General features: G+C 45.2%; 1 protein-coding gene across 1 annotated transcript; it reads left to right on the forward strand.

Moving 5' to 3' along the window:
- Nucleotides 1-10074: 10074 nt before the first annotated feature.
- Nucleotides 10075-21193, forward strand: CUNH8orf76 (chromosome unknown C8orf76 homolog). The gene is made up of 6 exons (XM_050145031.1): nucleotides 10075-10324; nucleotides 12071-12166; nucleotides 12966-13109; nucleotides 15816-16264; nucleotides 18165-18297; nucleotides 20884-21193. Exons 1-6 carry the CDS (start codon nucleotides 10208-10210, stop codon nucleotides 21079-21081), a joined length of 1137 nt encoding a protein of 378 aa, XP_050000988.1. The 5' UTR covers nucleotides 10075-10207; the 3' UTR covers nucleotides 21082-21193.
- The last annotated feature ends 202 nt before the right edge of the window (nucleotides 21194-21395 follow it).

A 21395-nucleotide genomic window follows, 5' to 3' on the forward strand; every position in this document is an offset into this window, starting at 1 on the left:
GCCCAGCCTATGCTTAATTTTTTAAGAAAAAAAAATCAAGCCCATTTCAGCTTGGTCTCCAACTCATTGCATTGTTCAGGCTGGCTTAGAACCCTCAATTCTATTGTTTCCTCATTTTGTGTGCTGGGATTACAAGATTGTGGCCCCATACCTAGCATTATATCTGCTTAACTTTCTGAGCAATCATCAACTCACTTACACAGAGCCAAAATGTTTTCCCCAGCATCTTAAGCATTTTACATATCAACAACCATGTAGAAGGGCTCTTTCTCACATCTTTTCCAATACCTTTTACCTTCAACCACTACAAGTATTATACAGTCAACATGAAGTAGGGAACAAAATGACAGTCTGATAGTCACCTTGGATGTGAAGTATAGCATTGTGCTTTTGATTGACATTTCCATAGTGACATCATCTTTGCGTGTGGTGACAACCACTTGTATGCCTTTTTTGTAAATGTCTGTTCAAGTCCTTTGCCCAGTTTTTTAATTGGGTTACCTTTTTGTTGTTGAGTTCTAGAAATGCTTTGTATAATCTGCCGTTAAAAGGCTTACAGTAAGCAAATAGAGCCAGTCCTCATTATTTGTGGATGCCGTATATGCAGATGTTCCTACCCATTAAAATTTATTAGCAAACCCTAACTCAATACTCAGTGCACATGTGTGGCTATTCCTCTATGTGCACAGAGTAGCAACACATCTGAGTTGTCTGTGAGCACATTCCCAGCTGAGGTCAGTTGTGTCAACTCTCTCAGTGCAAAGAAACAGCCTTTCTGCAGTGTCATGTTAGGTTTAGTATGCTTGTGCTTTTTGTTGGCAATTTCATTGTTTAAAATAGTTCCCGAGGGGTTGTAGAGATGGCTCAGCGGTTAAGAGTATTGACTCCTTTTCCAAAGGTCTTGAGTTCAATTCCCAGCAACCACATGGTGGCTCACAACCATCTGTAATGAGGTCTGCTGCCCTCTTCTGGCTGCAGGCACACACGCAGACAAAATATTGTATACATAATAAATAAAAAAAAAAAAGTTCCCGAATGTAATGCTGGAGTGCTGCCTAGTAAATGCAGTAAGTCTGCCTTGTGCCATGTAGAGGAATGCATGCTAGCTAAGCTTAATTCCAGCGGAAGCCATGCTGCTAGCCATTCTTACAGTGTTAATTAATCAATAGTGTATGTTAACTAAGGCGTCTTTAACAGAAATACAATAAGTTTAGAGACTGATAAAAACATGGAAGGGTCAGAAGCTTGTATTTTGTTTTCTCGTTTGATTTTGAAACAGCATTTCATGTAGCCCAGGCTGGCTTTCAATTTACTGCATAGCCAAGGATGACTTGAATTCTTGATCCTCCTTGCCCCTACTTCCCAAGTTCAGGATTAAAGGCATGCATCGCCACATCTTCTTGTTCAGTATTCTCTTTTAAGATGGATTATTATTTTTTTATTATGCATATGTATGTCTGTGTGCTGGTACACAGAGTACACACACATGCAGGTCCCCTAAGAGGTCAGAGCATTAGATTTCCTGGAGCTGGAGTTGTGGGTACTGGGAACTGAATGAACTCAGGTTGTCTAAAGAGTAGTACATACTCTTAACTATTGGGCCATCTCTCCAACCCCTATTCAGTAATTATAATGTGCTTTTATGGAACATCACCATTGAAAGTAGTGAGAATCAGTTGTAATTTTTCCTTTGTGTTGGGTTGTATTTTTATTTTATTGGTAATACACAGATTTAAATTTTTGTGAGTCTCATTTTCTGTTGGGATTAATGAGTCCTGGCCTTCAGTTTGCTTTTCCCTCCTGGAACCTTCTAATATAAGTTACTAGAAGCTGTGCCTAGTTAGAGGATCAGAGGATCACGTGTTAACCATTAACTGCAGTGTATTTAAGGCTACATGGTGTTACTAAAGATGGGCTTTCTGAACCAGCGTTTTGGAGCTGTGTGTGTCAGTCTGTCTCTGTGTCTGTGTTCTTAACCTCCAGCCCCTTGCCCGAAGCTCAGGAACTGGGTGCCAGTGCACAGAGTGCAGACATGGGGGCATGGTGCATGGCAATTTTCAATTTCTTATTATCGTTTATGCATTTAGCATCATGTTTAAAAGCCAATATCAATTCATATATTTTTTCTTAAGTGTTTTATGATTTTGGGTCTTGTATTTAGGTTCTTAAACCATTCCTAGTTAGTTTTGTTATGGAGTAAGGTGTCCAACTCCATTCTTTTTCTTTTTTAAGATCATTATTTTCTCTTTTAAAATTATAGCATATAAAACAATGGCTTTAATTATGATACTCTTATTCGTTTATTTGTTTATCTAGTGCACACATTGGTGCATGAATAGCAGTCAGAGGACACCTTTCAGGAACCAGTTCTTTCCTTCCGATCTGTGGGTCCCATGGGTTGAACTCCAGTCATTAGGCTTGGCAGCAAGCACCGCCTCCAGTTGAACCATCTTGCTAGCCCCATTGTGACATTTCCATATGCATCTATTATTATACCTTGCTCATATTTGTCCACCGCTCATATTCTTCCCCACTTCTTGCTGGACCTCTCCCCACACACAATCCCTTTTCTCTTTTCACGTCACGTGTATATTTAAATCTCTATTTCATATCAGAGACAATCTATGAGATTTTGTGTTCCCTCCTTATCCTCACTTGTTCTCTTTCCTTTTAGATCTCCTCCTTCCCACTTGAGGCCCCTCCCACTTTCATGCCATATCTGTATTTGTGTTTAAAGCTAGTTTCTAGTTATGAGAGAAACGTGCAGTATTAGTTTGAGTCTAACATGAAGATCTCTTCTACCTATTTTCCTGAAAATGACAGAATTTTATTCTTCTCTACAGCTGAATATATATGTCACATTTTTAATGGTTCATCTGTCAGTGGTCATGTAGGCTGGTTGCATAACTTGGCTGTTGTGAATGAAACAGCAATAAACATGGTGTTCTGTGGTATGCTAACTTAGATTTCTCTGGGTATACCCAGGAATGGTTTATAGCAGTTAGTGTATTTTTAACCCCCCTCTCTCTATCTCCCCTCCCTCTGTGTGTGTGTGCACCATGGCATGCATGTGTAGAGGTAAGAGGACAACTCTTAGGAGTTGTTCTTCGCTGCCATTTTGTGGAATTAGGAACAACCTTGGGTTGTCAGTCCCCCATGCACAGCACACACTTCTACCCGCTGAGCCATCTAGCAGACCATAAAAGTTCGGCTTCGTAAGGAACTTCCCCCAATGATTTCCATATTGACTGCATCGATTTGTATTCCCACTAGCAGTGTAGAAAGGGTCTCTTTCCCCATGACCTCACAAGCAATTGTGTGTATACTTCAGGCATCTTCCTTAATTCTCCTCCTCCTCCTCTTCTTCCTCTTCCTCTTCTTCCTCCTCCTCCTCCTCCTCCTCCTTTTCTTCTTAAGTGTGGGTGAACTCAGCTTGGAGGCGCACACATTTAATCCCAGCACTCAGGAACAAAGGCCGGCAGATCTCTTCTGAGTTGGAGGCCAGCTTGGTCTATAAATTGAGTTCCAGGACAGAAAGGGCTATGCAGAGAAGACCTGTCATGAAAAAGCGAAACTAAATAAATAAATAAATACAGGTGTATTTTGCCTGTATCTATGTAAATGTACCACACCAGTGCCTGGTGCCCCTGGAGGCCAACAGCCTGGAACTGGAATTACAGACCGTTGTCTTCTGTCGTTTGAGTGCTGGGAATCAAATCCAGGTTCTCCTAACCACTGACCCATCTCTTCAGTCCCTGTTGTTTTATTGATAAGAGCCTTTTCAGCAGAGATGAAATGGAGTCTCAATGTTTTTATTTACACTTATCTGATGATTAAATATGTTGTTTCTTTAGCTTTTAGAATCTATAGATTCTAGGTATCAATTCTCTGTCAGGTGTATGCTTTGCAAAGATTTTCTTCTATTCTGTAGGCTGTCTCTTGTACTGATGGTTCTCTTGTGCCCTGTCACTGCTTTTGATCTCCATGTAAGCCCATCAGTTCTTGAGATTATACATCCTTTACATCCTTTGATAATGGAGTTCTTTTGTTTGTTTGCTTGGTTGGTTTGTGAGACAGGGCTTCTCTGTAAGAGTCCTGGTTGCCCTAACTCACTTTGTAGACCAGGCTGGCATCGAACTTACAGAGATCCACTTGCCTCTGCCTCCTGAGTGCTGGGATTAAAGGTGTGGACCACCATCCCTGGCTGAAACGGGAGTGCTTTCCAGAAAGTTTGTGCCTATTTGTCTATCTTGAAGTTGTCTCTCTAAGGTCTCGGAGTTTTAGATCTGGTGTGTGTGTGTGTGTGTGTGTGTGTGTGTGTATTTGTTCATGTGTGTGTTTGTGTATGGGGATGTCTTCCTCAATCACTCTCCACATTAAGCACTTTTATTTTAGTTTTTTTCCTACATATTTAATTTGCTCATGAATGCATAAACTGCAGCGCACTCGTGGAAGTCAAAGGACAACTTGCAGGCACCGATTCTCTCCTTCCACCATGTGGATCCTGGGGATTGAACTCAGGTGAGGTTTGGTAGCAAGCGCCTGTTATTTATGCATTCTTGCCAGCCCTCCAGCTTATCTTTTGAGAGGGGTCTTACTGAACCTCAAGTTCAATAATTGGTCTAGATTAGCTGGCCAGCAAGGCCCTGGAACCCGTCTTAACTTTGCCTCCCCAGTTATCACTTGCTGTGATATCAAGCTAGTGTCACTGTACCCGGTTACTTTTTAAAAATTAAATAAAAATATTTATTTAACCTAGTGCTGTAGGACAAACTTAAGTACTCATGTTTCAAAGCCATTTTATTAGCTTAGCCATTCCTTGCTCCAAATTAAGGTCTGATACATTTGAATTTGTGTGTGTCTGTCTGTACCTGTGAGTGTGTGCATGCCTGCAGAGTGAGTTATGAATCTAATTCTTGTACATGTAAAGATCCAGTTTGCTTTGCTATTTATTTTTTTTAAAGATTTATTATGTATACAACATTCTGCCTCCATGTATGCCCACATGCCAGAAGAGGGTGCCAGATCTCATTACAGATAGTTGTGAGTCACCATGTGGTTGCTGGAAATTGAACTCAGGACCTCTGGAAGAGCAGCCAGTGCTCTTAACCACTGAGCCATCTCTCCAGCCCCATGCTTTGCTATTTCTAACTTACTTCTTTTGCAAATGATAATCTAGTTGTCTCAGAACCGTCTGTTGAACGACCGTTTTTCCCCCATTGAACAAACTTTGCACCCTTGTCAAATATTAATTGGCTTCTTTTCTGGACTTTTAACACTATCCTGTTGGTATATATTTCTGGCCTTATACTAGCCCTGAACCACTTAAATTTTTGTAGATTTGTAGTAAGTTTTGAAACCAAGAGTACGAGTCTAGCAACTGTCTTTTCTGTGATTTTTGTCTGTGGGCTGGTGGGGATGGCTCATGGATAAGGGCACTTGCTGCAAGTCCTGACTTCCTGAGTTTGATCCCCAGAACCACATGGTGGAAAGAGAGAACTGAAGTTGTTCTTGGACCTTTATATATGACTCCTCACACATAGAAGATTAATAAATAAATTTATTTTTTTTCTTTGGGGATTGGGGTCTGTTTAGCTCCCTTTGCAATTCCATGTACATTTGGGAACTGGCTTCTCCATTTTAAAACAGATGGTTGAACAGTTGGTAGAGATTATGCTGATTCTGTAGATTTCTTTGGGTAGCAATAACATGCTAATGATGTTGGGGCTTCCTGTCTGCACACAGGATATTTGCCATTCTATGTATTTGGATTTACTAAATTTCTTTCAGGAATATTTTACAGTTTTCAGTGTGAAAGTCTTTCACTTTTGATTTACTCATATATTTTATTCTATTAGATCTCGATATTAATGGGATTGCTTTCCCTTTTAGTTTAATGTCTGTGTGTGTGTGTATGTGTGTGTGTGTGTAAATGTACACGTGAGTCAGTGGGGCATTCTCATCTTGCTTCCTCTCCATCTGGCTGGTGACTGCAGACTGAGCCTTTCCTCTTCCCAGAATTCTCCTAGTGTGGTCACCCCGCCTATACTTTCTGCCTGGCTACTAGCCAAAAAATCCAAAATGGGTGATCTAATCTATTTTGTTTAGCTTTTCCCCCTGAGCATTATCAACAATAACTTGTAACCAATATTCTAAACAAACAAAGACAAACATCTACAATCCATTTTTTGGGGAATGTGGGCTTAGTTTTCTAGGCTACTTACTTTCTTCTGATTTGGGGTGCTGATAATCTTATGGGTACCTAAAGAAAATTTAGGATTATGGTCAAGTCCTGACTCGAGTATTTTTTGAGGCTGGATCATCTCAGCCTGCAGTCTTGAGGCTCTTCTGGATGTAGAACTTAGTGGAAACTGCATCAGAGGTGCTGTGAAACGTTGGATCATCTTGGCCATCTGCTCCTACTGGAGACTTTTCAGGGGGTCTTCTTCAATCAAACCTCATTTTTCTTAACCAAGAATGAATCCACAGTCTCTCATTTCCTGTGGAAACAAAAGAAAAACCTTTTCTCCAAAGTAACATACCTTTTGACTGTGCTGCTGACTTAGAGGTGAGTGACCTAGTGGGGCCTAAATGAGCTCCTGGTCTACTGTGGGTGACTGACAAGTGAGCATTAGACAAAACAAAACAACAAACAAAAGCCTCAACCCCAACCTTTGGAAATGCAAAGTGCCCTGGACGTGGTGGTGTGTGAACCTGGTTGGCGAAGGGAGTCAGGCCGAGAGAAGGGGAGGTCAGGAAAGGATTCTGGGAACCAATCAGATAGCTAAAGGGCACTGGGGGTGGGGTGCCTTCCTAATAAAGGAAATGGTGAGTTGGTACCTGGTTAGAACAAGGAGGGTTGCAAGAGGAGGGAAAGACTGAGGGTTGACTGTGGTAGGCCTGTTGAGAACAGAAGGCTGGAGAGCAGGGCTCACTTAAGGTCATGGGGTACAGGCAGGGTAGACTCACGGTCTAGACTGGGGAACACTTTTACAGGGAAACACTGGCTCTCTTCTCCCCAGATCCCAGGCAGGACACCATCACGAGAGCCACAGGTGAGAAGACTTTTCCTGCCCTCCTTCCTGCTCCTCCTTTACAATCACCCATCCAGTTAGCAGGCATTGATTAAACTGCTCTGGCCAAGGTCTGTATGGGAGCTAGGTTTCCAAGGGTGAAGAAAGACAGCGTCCAACCTTCCCACTGTCTGCAGTGCATGGAATGCCCCAGTGGGGGAGATAACAGGGCACAGTGTTGCCTGAAAACAGGGTAGCTGCCTTGTGATTCGTAACTCAAACAGGCACCTCAATCAAAAATAAGATTTTTATAGCTATTAAGCAATAGGAACAGTTTTTTTAAAATCACAACCACTCAGTTTGATAGTTGTAGAAATCCTGTTTACTCTTTAACCTAGTGATTCTCAACCTGTGGGCCTGAACCCCTTTGACAATCCAGTATCTCCAAAAATATTTACATTATGATTCATAACTGTAGCAAGATTACAGTTATGAAGTATGATTGAAAATAATTTTATGATTGGGACATACATAGATTTAACCGTTACAGTGTCTGATACCCTCTTGTTTTAGTGGTTTACCATTTTGGGCTTACCACGTGAGGCAGTGTTTTGCAACTCAGGTTCCCAGACTCTGGCTCCTCAACTGCTGTAGTGAATCTTTCTCTGTCCTACCAGCCAGCTCCCAAATAATGACATAGAGACTTATTACTAATTACGAAAGCTCAGCCTTAGCTTAGACTTGTTTCTAACTAGCTCTTAAAACTTAAATTAACCCATTTCTATTGATGTAAGTGCTGCTATGTGGTTCATAGCTTTTCTCCTTATACATGTCCTGTTTTCTCTGTGTCTGGCTGGTGACTCCGCCTTTATTCCTCCCAGAGCTCTCTCTATTTAGAAGTCGCACCTGCCTTCCTTTTGGTCGTTTAGCTTTTTTTTATTAACCAATCATTTAGCTTTTTATTAAACCAATCGCAGTGACACATCTTTACATAGTGTAATCAAATATCTCACAACAAACTGCAATAGGGGACTCAAACTGTGTTATTAGAAAAGTCCTAATTCTGGCTAGTTTGCTGTCTATCAAGCTTATTAGGATCCTAACAACTACATTCTCACTTTCAACTGGAATTCTATCATACACCAAGGCAATGCTGGTAGATTTAAGCTGGGTAGAAGCTTAGTCTGGCTGTTAGGCAGAATTTGGGTTCAGTTTTTCAAAAGAAAGGGAAGCAATTATTAGTCAATAAGCATAGTTTTATTTTGTATACAAATCTGCCATGGCTGTGGGAGTTATGTAGCCAAGAAAGCTTTGTGACAAAAAGTTGGAAACTACCGAGCCCAGGAATCTTGAGTCCAAAGGGCAGAGAACTATCTGTAATCACAGGTTTCTCTCTCTTTAAACAGGATGCTATTTGTAACTCGAGGTTTCTCTCCCACATGCCAGTTCCCAAATAACCACTCAGAGACTTAATAATAATTATAAATGCTTGGCCCATGGCTCTAACATTTAAATTAATCCATTTCTGTTAATCTGTGTATCTCTCCATGGGCTCTGGCTTTAACTCATTTTCTACACGTCTTGCTTCCTCCAGGGCTGGCTGGCATCTCCCAGACTCTGCCCTTCTTCTCCTGTGTCTCTGCTTGGATTTCCCTCCTGGCTCTATCCTACCTTGCCATACACTGAAGCATCTTTATCAACTAGTGAGAACAATATATATTCACAGTGTCCGGACAGACCACACCACAGCAACTATCACCCACGTGCAGCCCTAGAACACCTTGCTGCCTTCTCAGCACAAGCTCAGTTAGTTGCTGGGCAGGAGGCTAGAGCTAGCTGGCTTCAGAACAGGAGGAAAAAAATTCCCAGAGCAAACAGCTTTCATAAAGAGAAGACTAGAAGAAATCCCCTTGCTTCTTTTGCTCTGCTTTTAGGCTCTCCTGAAGCAGGGATTTTTGATTGAATACATGTTACTCTCTGGCCACCTGACAAGCTTTATGAGCCATATTTTAATCAATACCCACTTCACATAGCCAGCAAGACAAGTATCGTGAAGCCAGACACACGAGGCTCTTGCAGCCTTCAGTACTGTGTATTGCCTTCTAAGATGCATACCAGAATTAGGGCAAATCTCTCTCTCTTTTTAGGATCTCATTTTCCCCCCTTGGTGATAGTATTATGGATTTGTTTTATTTTTCTACAGTATCCAAATTCAAATTTTTCTTAATATGGAGTATTGCATTTCTGATGAGAAAACAAAATAACACCCCTCCCCCCACCAGCTGTTAAAAATGGACTTCCCCTGGATGAATCCATCAGTAGCTACCGCCTGGAGGCTGCCTAAGTGGAGTCTTCCCATGAGGCTGTTGAATACGAAGCTAGGTTCCACATTGTGTGTTATGAGCAAATGGATTTCGAAACTGAGGGAGGTCTTAGGTTGCCCTAGAGAAAGAACCCTGCAAGACAAATGATGGAAGAGGATCAAGAGCTAGGAAAAACAAAAAAGCTTCATAACTAACTCTGCATTAGTGTTTTGTTCACAGCTTTTACTTTTTAGACTCAAGATATTTCTTGAAAGTCTCAAAATTCTGCTAGTCTGATTGAGTCTAAATTTCGATGTCTAATTTTTTATAAACACGTGAGTAGTTCTGATCTCTAGAGACACAGGGCTTTTTCAGCTAGTTTACATGATCTCTTCAAGCCCAATATTTTCGTTTACAAAACAGGAATTACTGCCTTTCTCGCAATTGTTATTGGGAGAAGAAAGAAAATGCAAAATAAAATGGGGGGCCGAGTAACACAATGAGAATACTGCCAGTGTTTAAAACTGGCCCTTAAGAAGTTAACCGGCTCCCTAGGGACCCCGACTTTTCGAGGTACGCAGGGAAAGAGTACTTTATCCAGCTCCTGACACGGAGAAGTCAAAGCCTTTGTTGTGAGCTTCAAGAAGCCTGAAAGTCCGGTAATAATTTCTTCTCCAGTTTGGGATAATAACTCTATGCGCGGCCGCTGGAAGACTACTACTCCCAGAATTCTACGCTCCGGCCGACGGCCCACCGCTTCCGGGCGGGCTGCACGCCAGCGCCGCTCTGGGTACCAGTTCGTCTGGCTGCTGCGGCGCGTTTTGGAGGCTGGGGCCTGGGCGCCGTTTTTAGGTGTCACCTCCTTCCCGTGCCTGGCTGCGTGCACACGCGATGGAGGCCGGGTGCTGGGTGCTCGGCGGCGAATTTGAGGACTCAGTGTTCGAGCAGAGGCCGGAGCGGCGGTCCGAGCCCCCCGCGCCCTACGGCGCCAAGCTCTGCGAGCCGCAGGTGAGACAGCTGGCCTCCTGCCGCCCCGCCCCGCACCGGAGCCTGTCTGCGGCGAGGCCAGCCATCGTCACTGTCTAGCCGCCCTGGAGCCGGGGCTTGTAAGCACGGCCTCCTCTCTCTCCCAGCCTCGTGGTTTCTGCGCCCCCCCCCCTCCCATGGCCATTACGTCCCGCTGGCCGGCCCCGGCTAGTGCCGCACAACAGCTCACTGCCCCCAGCACCGCACAGCTGATCAACTGCAGTCCAGCTGGCTGCTTGGAAAAATAAAATAATTTAAAGCCGGTTTTGTTCCATCGTTTCCTAGTAGGATAATGAAAATTGGATGGAGGTTTATATATTATTAAAAGGTTGGGACTGGCTAGTATGTGACTGGATAGCTTCTGATTGCCGAAGCTAACTGTGGCTCAGATATCTAGTCTTGAGTGACACGGTTTGAAGAATAGAATCAAGTTTTCTCTACCGTGAAGACTCGGGAAAAGGAGAGAAACTAATTTAGCAAACTTGTGATGAGTCTTGGTACTTAGTGAAGTGTTTTAGAAATACAGCCAAGCCATCAGAATGTGCTAACTACATTTGAGTCAACAGAATTTAGAGACAGACTTTCTTCAGCCTCAGCGGGTTTTGTTGTAAAATGGAGTAGGAGATGCTTCTTTGGGCATACAGAATGCTTTTCAACTTTTTGTGTTCTTTCTGTGGGAGTTAAATCTCGGTCTCACTTTGTATGCAGGGGGTTTAAACTGGAAGAGGGAAGCGTTATTAGAGGCCCATCTTGAGGTTCTCCTGAGTCTGTCTGGGGTGCCCAGACCCTCCTTTCTTTTGCTTGGATTCTCCGTGTGCCAGTGTGACGTTTTCACCACAGCGCCGTTGTCATAACCACAGTCTCGTGTGGCTTGTGCATTGCCAGTTCCTTTTCATTTCGTTACTCTAAAACAGATAACACATTTATATTTTTGGTTGTGAGCCTAGTCTTTAACGGCTGAGCCATCTCTCCAGCCCCAGATAGCATTTTAAAAGTCCTTGACCCCATACAGGATGTGGTTGAAAATGTGTGTGCTTTTTCTTTCTTTTCTCCCGACTTCTGTCACCAGAACCCCCACGGTAGGAGGAGAGAACTGCCTTCAGCAAAGAGCATCCTGACCTCCACATGGGCACCGTGGCATGGCTCTGACCTCACATATATAATAAATTAGAAAATGTTTTTAAAATGTCAGGCCATCATTGTCATTGGTGGCTGGGGGCGGGGCTCAGTGGGTGGTGTTTGGTACGAAGCCTGCAGACCCCAGCACCCGTGTGAAAAACTGAGTATGGCATCCGGCCCTGGAAAGTGGAGACAGGAGCATCCTAGAGCTTGCTGGCATCCAGTCTAGCCAAATGGCAGGCTCCAGGTTCAGTGAGAGACCCTGTCTTGAAATAAGATGGAGACTGATGGAGAAAGACAAATCACATTGATTTCTGGCCCTTCCACCACCCAGACACAGCGTACACACACCTGTGCGCACACATACTGCACATACAACTGCCTGTCATTTGGTCTGTGTGGCCATGTCTGTAATCTCAGCACTTGGGGTGCATATAATGAGACCCCGTTCCAAAAACCAAATAAAATATAGCCACTGTGTCCACTGTCTTCCCTTGAGTCTCATCCTGAAGCAATCTGTCTAGTTGTATTATGGGAATTGCTTTTGATCGCGAAGTGGAAAAGCCTAGCTTCGCTCTTCCTCATAAATGCCATCTTCTTGATTTCTAGTGGTTTAATGGAGAGATGGAAAGGGGCGATGATTCCGAAGTTCTCACTCTCAAGAAATTTAGAGGGGACCTGGCCTACCGACGACGGGAATACGAGGTGGGAGTCAACACGTGTCAGACTACGATGCTTGCAATGGGCGCTTGTTCTACTAAATCACACATGTAACGAGCATGCGCCAGGGTCAGGGTGTGCTCCTTGGAGATGGAGTTAGTCTTCCGTGATACCTGTAGATGACCTTAGAAGCCTAAGTCTTGGTCTTTTCTATGGGGTCCATACTATATTCTTTTTTTTTTTTTTTTATAATTTCAAACAGAATATTTTGGGAGTTCCTATAGGTCTGTTTCCCCAGGCTTTATATGGACTCACGTGTGATTCTCCAATGCATCACAGGGACAGAATACCCCAAAATGTGCAGGGAAAGGGAAGAATGAACAATTGGATTCCAGAGTGCTTCACATATATGTCCCATTTCATATTTGTGCAAATATTAATAAGGTATATAGCTGGGCCTTGTGAAATATGCCTTCAGTCACAATGCTGGGGAGGTGGAGGCAGAGGCAGGTGGATCCCTGAGAGTTCACGGTCAAACTAATTAATCTATATAACACACACACACATCCCAGTCAATCCAGGACTCAACGCCTATTCTGTTTGCCTCTAGAATGTGCTAGCTCTAATACTATAATACTTACCATAGTTGTAGACACGTCCCGCAGCCATTCTGTCTCTGCCTTTCAGAAAAACATTAATAGTCCTGGTGGAAACACTTAGGTCTCCCATAGGTCACTGGAGGGTCAGTTATATATACTACTTTCTGAGAGGGAACGGTCATCTCTGCACTAGATCTTTCCCCACCCTCTTTATGCCTTCCCTTCTTTCTCCTAATAATTTCCAGAAAGCACTGCAGGAATACTCCAGCATCTCTGAACAGTTGCCATCTACCAATTTTGCCATGAAAAGGGATGTCCAGGAAGGCCAGGCTCGGTGTCTGGCTCACCTGGGGAGACACCAGGAAGCACTGGAGATTGCAGCAAACTTGGTGAGTGGCTCCATTGCTTGTTCTCACACTTTCCTGTGCCAGGGACATCAGCGTCGTTTACTCCCTGAAAAACAAACTTCCTGCTAAAGGCAGAATCAAGGACAGGGATTACAGAAGGAAACTGTTAGAAGTGTCATTATTGACCTGAAGCTCAGAGCTTCAATGATAGATGTGCTTGGAATATTCATCCTGTGCTAAGATGAGAATTATTGCTTAGAAATCTTTTTAGAAGTTTTGTTTTTATGAGGAATATATACGCAAGAGTGGTAGGATTATGTATGAGTTTTTTAGATTTTTTTTCAAAGATATATTTTAAATTTTAATTATGTGTATATATGTGTTGGGGTTCAAGTGTGGGTATGGACATGGAGTGCAGGTACTAAGGAGCCTAGAGACACTGGATCCCCCTGGAGCTGGAGTACCACTTGTTGTAAGTTACGCAGTGTGGGTGCTGGGAACCAAACTTGGGTCCTCTGCAAGAGCAACAAGAGCTCTTAACCTCTGAATCGTCTCTAGTTCCCATTGTTAAAGTTCTAAATCCCTGAAACACATTCAGATGGAATTTAATGTCCAAAGAGGGACATACCTACTATGCCATCAAATCCTTATTTATTAGGTTAGTTGTCTTAGTTAGGGTTTCTATTGCTCTGAAGAGACACCATGACTACGACAAATGTTTTCCTCTTGTGAAGGAAAACATTTCATTGGGTGGCTTGTTTACAGTTCAGAGGTTCAGTCCATTGTCATCATGGCTGGGAGCGTGGCAGCATGTCACGGCCACCCTCGTCCCGCAAGGATGACGTGACCACCTGAGCTCTTCTCACTGCAGTTTATTCCAGAACTTTATTCACTTTCTCTCTCTCGGGGCAAACCTCTCCCAGCCCTTAAGTAGGCATGGGCTGCCAACCCCGAACTGCCAGGTGGGCACTGCCCATAGGCCCACGCATATGCAGGCAGCTGATAATCATTGCGTGGATCATACCATAGGTCAGGCCTTAGCCATCTCAGGAGTTGATTATACATCTCCATCAGGTGTGACACCACGCTGCTCGCTACAGCAGCGTGCAGGCGGACATGGTGCTGGAGAAGGAGCTGAGAGTCCTCCATCTTACAGGCAACAAGAGGTGGTCTGAGGGTCACACTGAGCAAAGCTTGAGCCGAAGAGACCTCAAAGCCTGCCTCTGCATGACACGCTTCCTCCAGCAAGGCTGAACTTCCTAATAGTGCCCACTCCCTTTGGGATCACGGGGGTTGACAACTGGTGAGAGTTAGTCTGTCCTTCCACCGTGTGATTTCCAGGGGTTGACAACCTCCCGCTGCCAGGGACGGCAGGGAAGGCATTTGGGTTCAGTAACAAGTTGAGAGCTTCAGAGTTGTCCTGAGTAAGAGAAGTCCCAAGCCAAGTCAAAGATGCAGATGGGATTCCTTCAAGTCCCCAAGGAAATTACCTTGAAGTATGAAAATGAAACCATTAGACCAGTACCTAGTAAGAAAGTCCACGTCAGACCTCATCACTGAAATAGACAGGACTCAGCAGGAGAAATGTGCTTAGCGCATGGTTTCCAAGTCCATTCTCCGTGGTCACTGGGCTCTGTGTCTCGGGCTGCAGTGAGGCAGTGTGACATGATGGAGGGGGTGTCACTGAGACGGCAGCCTTTTCTGGCAGCCAAGGCAATGTGGGACAGAGTTGCTAGCAGGCTCTTTTCCAGTTTCTCCATACCGGAAGCCAGCTCATGAGGTCTTCCCCACTGAAGTAGTAACGTCTAGAACTGTCCTTAGATGCTCCCCGAGTGCTGTGACTGAGCATCACAAGTTCACCCCTCGTCAGCCTGGCCCCAGATAACCAGAGCAGGACTATGGTGAGAGTTGAACAATCCATGGTGATTGGTTTTTTGGTGTTGAACATTGTCAGGCCACTTACACGTGTGTTGCTGCATTATGGCACTGGGGTATTGTGATAGTTTGAAAGAAAGTGACCCCCCACAGGGAGTGACCCCCCACAGGGAGTGACCCCACAGGGAGTGACCCCCCACAGGGAGTGACACTATTGGAGGAAGTGTGTCACTGTGAGAGTGGGCTTTGAGGTCTCCTATGCTTAAGCTACGCTAGTATGACACAGAGTTGCTTCTGCTGTTTGTGGATCAAGATGTAGAACTTCCAGCTGCTTCTCCAGCACCTGTCTGCCTGCAAGCCGCTCTGTCACCCACTATGACGATAATGGACTAAACCTCTGAACTATAGCCAACACCAATTAAATATTTTCTTTTATGAGAGTTTCCATGGTCATGGTGTCCCTTCACAGCAATAGAAACCCTAGGACAGGTATCTAGGAGTTTCTGGGGACCATTTGCTGAATCATTTTCTATGTTTATGGTTTCATATTTGTGTGTGCGCATGTGTACATGTGTGCGTGTGCCAGTCAGAGCTTTCATGTGGAGTCTGTTTTCTTTTTACACCATGTATGTTTGAGGGATAAAGCTCATTTCATTAGATTTGGCTGTAGATGCCTTCATCTGCTGAGCCCTCTTACTGGCCCTAGGTTATGGTTTGAAACACAAAGTCTGGAAGTATTAAGTTCACTTGACCCATTTAGCACTTAAGAATACTTCCGGTTTATAACATACGCTACTTGGGCTTTTAGGTGCTTTCGTTTTTATATGAAAACATTTTGTAGTTAAGAGTTTTTGTTCCTTTTCTTCTCCTCAGGAAAATAAAGCAACCAACACGGACCATCTCACCACGGTGCTCTATCTCCACTTGGCTATTTTTTCCAGTTTGCAGAGCTTGGAGAAGACAATTCTGTGCCTACAAAAACTGATTTCTCTGCATCCTCTGAACCCTTGGGGCTGGTGGAGATTGGCAGAGGCATACCTGAGTCCAGGGCCAGACCTCTGTACGTCATCTTGGGGACAGACAAGTGTCCCCTCAAGTAACAAAGCCATCGGTTCCTCCACTGTGCACTCCGGAACAGGCCGTCTTTTGTGTTTCCCAGCAACCTTGCCTGAGAGCGCAGTGTTTTCTGTGGAAGAAAGTGGCTGTAATATCCAGAAGGCTGAGAAGGCTCCAAAGAATATGCAGAACTGTCTGGCACAACGGAGCAAGGCAGCATGGATGGAGGCTCGGGTGAAAGCATGCGCCTCTCTGGTTCGCACCAGGTAAGCCAAAAAGAGCCCATCAGCACACAGGGTGCGACTGGAGAAAGGCTGGGTTTTGTTTGAAGGGAGGAAAGACTTGTTTATTTAAGTTAATTTTTAAGGTTAGTATCCTTGGTATGTAGGGAATGAAGAATCCATACAAGGATGGTGAGAATTTAGACCAGTGCAGCCACTTGGAAATCAGTGTGGGGTTCCAAAAATAAAATAATAAAACCAAGCAGGAGCCTGGTGTGCTTGCCTTTAATCCTAGCATTCGGGAGGCAGAAACAAGTAGATCTCTGTGAGTTTGAGGTCAGCCTGGTCTATATAGAGAGTTTCAGGACAGCTGGGGCTATGTAGAGAGACTCTGTCTCAAACAAACAAATCTACCCCAAAACAAAAGCCAAAAATAAAGCTACCATATGACCTATCTGTGGCATATTTCTGAAGCACTCTGGACTAACATGCCCCAAAGATACTTGGGCATCCATGGTAAGCACTGCTCTGTTTACAGTGATTAAGAAGTAGACATGATGGTTTCTAATGTTCTCTTGTTACAAGAAAGCTCAACCACTGGGGAAATGAATACTAAGCCACAATAGCACACAAATAAACATTAAAACATTTCATAATACTATTGGTATAGACTTGGAATCCCAGCACTTGGGAGCCTGAGCCAGGGGGATCATGAGTTCAAAGCCAACCTGAACTATGCAGTGAGACCCTGACTCAACTGAACAAGACAAAGTCTCATAGTTGGGGGCGAGAGGGAGGACAGGTTGGGCCTCTGAAGAGCTCAGGCAGTGGTCACTAAAGAAACCTTCCCCTGCACTTGTAGATTGGAATCCCCAGTGCCATGTGATGTGAGAAGGAAGGGAGGGTGGGGGGCTTCTGTAGGAGTCAGCGCAGGGAAAACAGCCAATGCCACCCCAGGAGTGTTGGGGGGTGGTGGAGGCACCCTGGCTTAGGTGTCATCAAGATTTAGTCTTGTTTGAATTGGAGTGTGATCAGAGCTGTGATTTGTGGGGGTGGGGGTGGGGGTGGCTGGAAATGGCCATTTGGGACTTTGGACAGCAGTGGAGAGGCAGTAGTGGTCATCAGTGATGGGATCTGACCTGGACTAGCGCAGTGGTAATATCAGTAGAACACAGAGTCATTACCGAACAGATGGGACTTGGTGACCAGCGACTATACGGGAAGCGTGGGGGTGAGGAGGAGGAGGCTCCGAAGAGTGCCATGGGTGCAGAGGTGGCTTGGATGCCATTTGCTGGGATGGAGCATACAAAAGGGTAGACAGGGCAGATCAGGGTCCAAGGAAGAATGACTTCAGCTTGATGTACTGAAACCTGGGCGCCCATGGGACATCCAGCCTGAGCTCCTCGTTAGAATGGGGAGTTGAGCTCTGAAGAAGGGATGAATGGCTGAAGAGACCAGGTTAGGATCACTGGGACATCCATGGTAAGGCAGTTGTGAAGTGGTTGTCAGAGGTTTGGCCCTGTTTTGGTATTCAGGTGTGCCGGCGAAGCTAAGTAGTCCTTGGGGTTCAGTTTCCGTGGAGTCAGAGATGCCAGCATCTGGGAACAGACCCAGGACAGAAAGCTTTTCTCAGTCAGTTGTTTTTGCTTTCAGCTGCCTGCCTGCCTGCTGGCTTTCCTTATTGTTTTTGAGACAAAGACTCACTGTAGACTCTGCTATCCTCAGACTTGAGATTTGCCCTAACCAGCCCCTTTAGTTCTAGTCCTTTGTTTTAGAATAAGATGTAAAGGGAGGCAGCTTATTCAGAGTTGAAGTCTAGGGACTCGGGGAAGGTCCTAGTGCAGCACGCAGACTCGTGGATGCCGAGGGCCTGACTCTGTCGGAGCGTGTGTTCCCTGCTGCCCTGTGGCAGAGCCTCTCACACTGAGACTTTCTGGTTTTTCAGGCTCTTGCTTCAGCTCACCCAGTCTCAGCAAATGTCATTTGCTTTGGAGAGGAACCTGAGAACTCAGCAGGAAATTGCAGAGAGAGTGAAGAAGCTCAACTTCCCTGCAGATGCTTTGCTGTTGATGGAGGAGGTGCGTATCCCAGGTCTATGCACAGCAGAGCCTTGTGCTGACTTGTGCTGTTCCCACACCACAGCAGGACCAGATCTCATCTCCTCTGGAGGACTTGTGTCTCTCTTCATTGTGTGCCTTTGGGTTGCCCGAGTCATCCAAGTGGCCCTTTATCATCATTCCTCTGCTGTGTATCTCTTCTTGTTCTTGCCATCTTAGTGTAAACAGAGACTGCTCACTTGTTTCCCAGCTGCCCAGACCCAGATAATCACACAGAAATTATATTAATTACAACACGGTTTGGTCTATTAGCTCAGGCTTCTTATTAACTAACTCTTACATCTTAAATTAACCCATTTCTATTATTTTATATTTTTCACGAGGCTTGTGATTTCTTATCTCTTGTTTCTTGGGCAGGTACATGTGTCTGCCTTCTTTGGCAGCTACTGGCATCTCTTTGACTCTGCCTACTCTTTTTCTATATCTCTTCCATCCTGGCTATATTCTGCCCTGCCATAGACCAAAGAAGCTTTATTCACTAGCTAGTAAAAGCAACACATATACAGAAGGACATCCCACGTCACATTAGCGCCTGCCCACTTGAGCATCCTAAGTGACATGTTGTCTTATTTGTTTCAGTGTGGAAATAACTGATTAATTCATTTTTTTGGAGATTGAACCCAGGACCTTGTACATGATGAACAATCTCTAAGCTACTGAGCCACATATGGTACTGAACTTTAACTGGCAGACAGGTGTCCATAGCTACTTTAACTAGCGGATCAGTATCCATAGCTACTCTAACTAGTGGACCAATGTCCATAGCTGTGCAGTTTTATGTGCCTTCCCTCCATTCATCCTAACAGCCAGTCAAGAGGGGCAGAACTAGAGTTGAGGCTTAGAGAGGTTGTGGCTCCCTGAGGTTAAAAGGCCAGTGTGGGCCAGATGTGAAAAGTGTTTTCCCTCTCTGTCCACCCTGTCACTTCCTGGATGTTTACATTTTCAGCCTCTGTCAGCCCTTCCTAAAGCTGGATCTGTAGAGAACACCATTGAAGGATGCATTGGGGGATTATGTGCTCAAGCTCTTCTGCTTCCTTTCCGTACACACCAGACTCGACAGCGTCAGGTCCCAAAGAAACCCAGACAGATGGCTAACTGTGGTGCCCGTTTGCATACCAGAGCATCTGCTTGGCCCTCAGCTCAACACCAGTGCTTCTCCCAAGAGAGTGACCCATCTGTGTGCATCTGACATCGTTCCTTTAAGAAACACTGTGTATTGTTGTCGTTGCCAGGTCTTATTCCTCTTCTTGTTGCTGTGTAAAGTCACCTGACAACCTGTGCTGTCCAGGCTACACTGTGAGGTCAGGGATCTTCCTGCCTCAGCCTCCCGAGCAGTCAGATCTAGAGATGCATGTCCGCGTGCCTGGCTTTTCCTCCTTCTCTCCTTTCTTCCCTCTTTTCATTCTTCCTATCTCTTTCCCAGAATACACATTAAAAACAATATGTGGGTGTGGTGGTGCCCGTACTGGGAGGCAGAGGCAGGTGGACCTTGGAGCTTGCCAACTAGAATGCCCTGATGTGGCTTCTAGGCCAAGTGAAAGACTTTGTCTAAAAACCCAGACAGAGGTGCCCGATGACTGGCACTCAAGGTTGACGTCTCTTCTTCACATGTCCACGTGTGAAGGCCGAGAGTGGCAGCGGAATTCTTTATTTGGATTTGGCATGCACAAGCAAGGGTGCATATGCTCACACACACTTGCACACAGGCGTACACCACACACACGTGCACACACATGCACACACACAAACATGTAGTTTATGAAGAGCCATTCTTTAGCTATACTTCTGGTTTTCAAGGCCACATGAGACCTCAAGGTTGGCCTTATGGTAGTGTCTCCAGTTCCCGGTGCAGTGAGCGTCCCTGCTGGAGGCTGTGTAAACGCTCCTGGTGGACAGTGTGGCAGTTGTCAGGACCTCATTCTGATCACGGTCATCACCAAAGGGTCACTTAGAAGGGTGCATAAAGGCTCTCTAGACACTCATCAAAGAGAAGCTAGGGATCCAGGAATCCAGTCTTTGAGCGTGTGTCCCTGCAGTTCAGTTGTGACCAGGAGGGAGCAGTGGTGTGCCTTTATCAGGGATGTGCCAAGGCTCTAGAGAGCCCTGGCTGCGGAGGCTTGGCCTCCAGGTCCGTGAGAGGTGTACATAGTCTTGTCGCTTGAGTCTTTGCCGCCTTTGACTTCTTAGGGAGAACACGTAGGAGACAGATCCAGACTCACACCACACCCTAAGCTCTGCCCCTACCTTTTCAGCCCCAGCCCCAGCCCCAGCCAGGAGGGAGAAGGCCACAGGTGCACTGCCACAGAGCAGTCTGACATCAGGAGCCCAGGTGGGGCAGCTGCCACTGGAGGATGCAAGGATTTGATTACGGGGGAGCGTGAGAGTTGGCACCTGTGGTGGTAGGCTTTGAAACAGGCCTTCTCGGTGTGGTAGAGTGCCTCCCTCGGGGGTTTTGTGTGCGGGGCTTTACAGCTGGTAAATAATCTTCCATCTGTGTTTGCTGCCCCTTTAACTGGGCTACTCTCACCCCCTCCTCTCTTATTGCAGGCTATGGGGGAAGATATTGTCCCAGAAAAACTAAAAGACGAAGTTCATTCAGAGGTGAAGTGTGTTGGCCCCGCAGCCCTGGCCAGCTTGGTGATTGCGTCCTCCAAAGAATTTGAAGACAAGTGGTTTGGAAAGATCAAAGACCGTTTCTGCCCCGTGGAAAATCAGGTCCACGTGGAGCTACAGATCCCGGCTTAGAAAAGCACAGCAGGACCCAAACATCTTGCGCCGTATTGTCCCTGCTTACTTTAGGGAGGTCTGTGTAATCATGGAAAGCTGAAATAAAGACGATTTTATATTGTTTATAAAAAACCCCTCTCCCAGGTGATTGCAACTGTTTTCAGTTTCATTATTTATTTTCGTGTTTTTAATACCCTCAAGTACTGCCTTGGTCTCTGCCAACTTAGTAGGCAGCTCTTGGGAAAGTGATACGGACAGGGTTGGGCTAGCTTTTCTTGCTGCTGACATCAGGCTTTAAGTGAGGATTGAATGTGACCGATGGTTTCAAAGGT

The sequence above is a fragment of the Alexandromys fortis genome, unplaced genomic scaffold (genome assembly GCF_014885135.2).
Source record: "Alexandromys fortis isolate MF-2015 unplaced genomic scaffold, M_Fortis_MF-2015_v1.1 scaffold_2_1_26212458, whole genome shotgun sequence".
Taxonomy (NCBI): Eukaryota; Metazoa; Chordata; class Mammalia; order Rodentia; family Cricetidae; genus Alexandromys; species Alexandromys fortis.

Bases quoted from the DNA above. Each gene is read 5' to 3' on its own strand.
- CUNH8orf76 (XM_050145031.1), top strand. From the start codon at position 10,208: ATGGAGGCCGGGTGCTGGGTGCTCGGCGGCGAATTTGAGGACTCAGTG. The intron at 16,265-18,164 runs GTAAGCCAAAAA...CTGGTTTTTCAG, and splicing joins GCCTCTCTGGTTCGCACCAG to GCTCTTGCTTCAGCTCACCC. The intron at 18,298-20,883 runs GTGCGTATCCCA...CTCTTATTGCAG, and splicing joins CTTTGCTGTTGATGGAGGAG to GCTATGGGGGAAGATATTGT.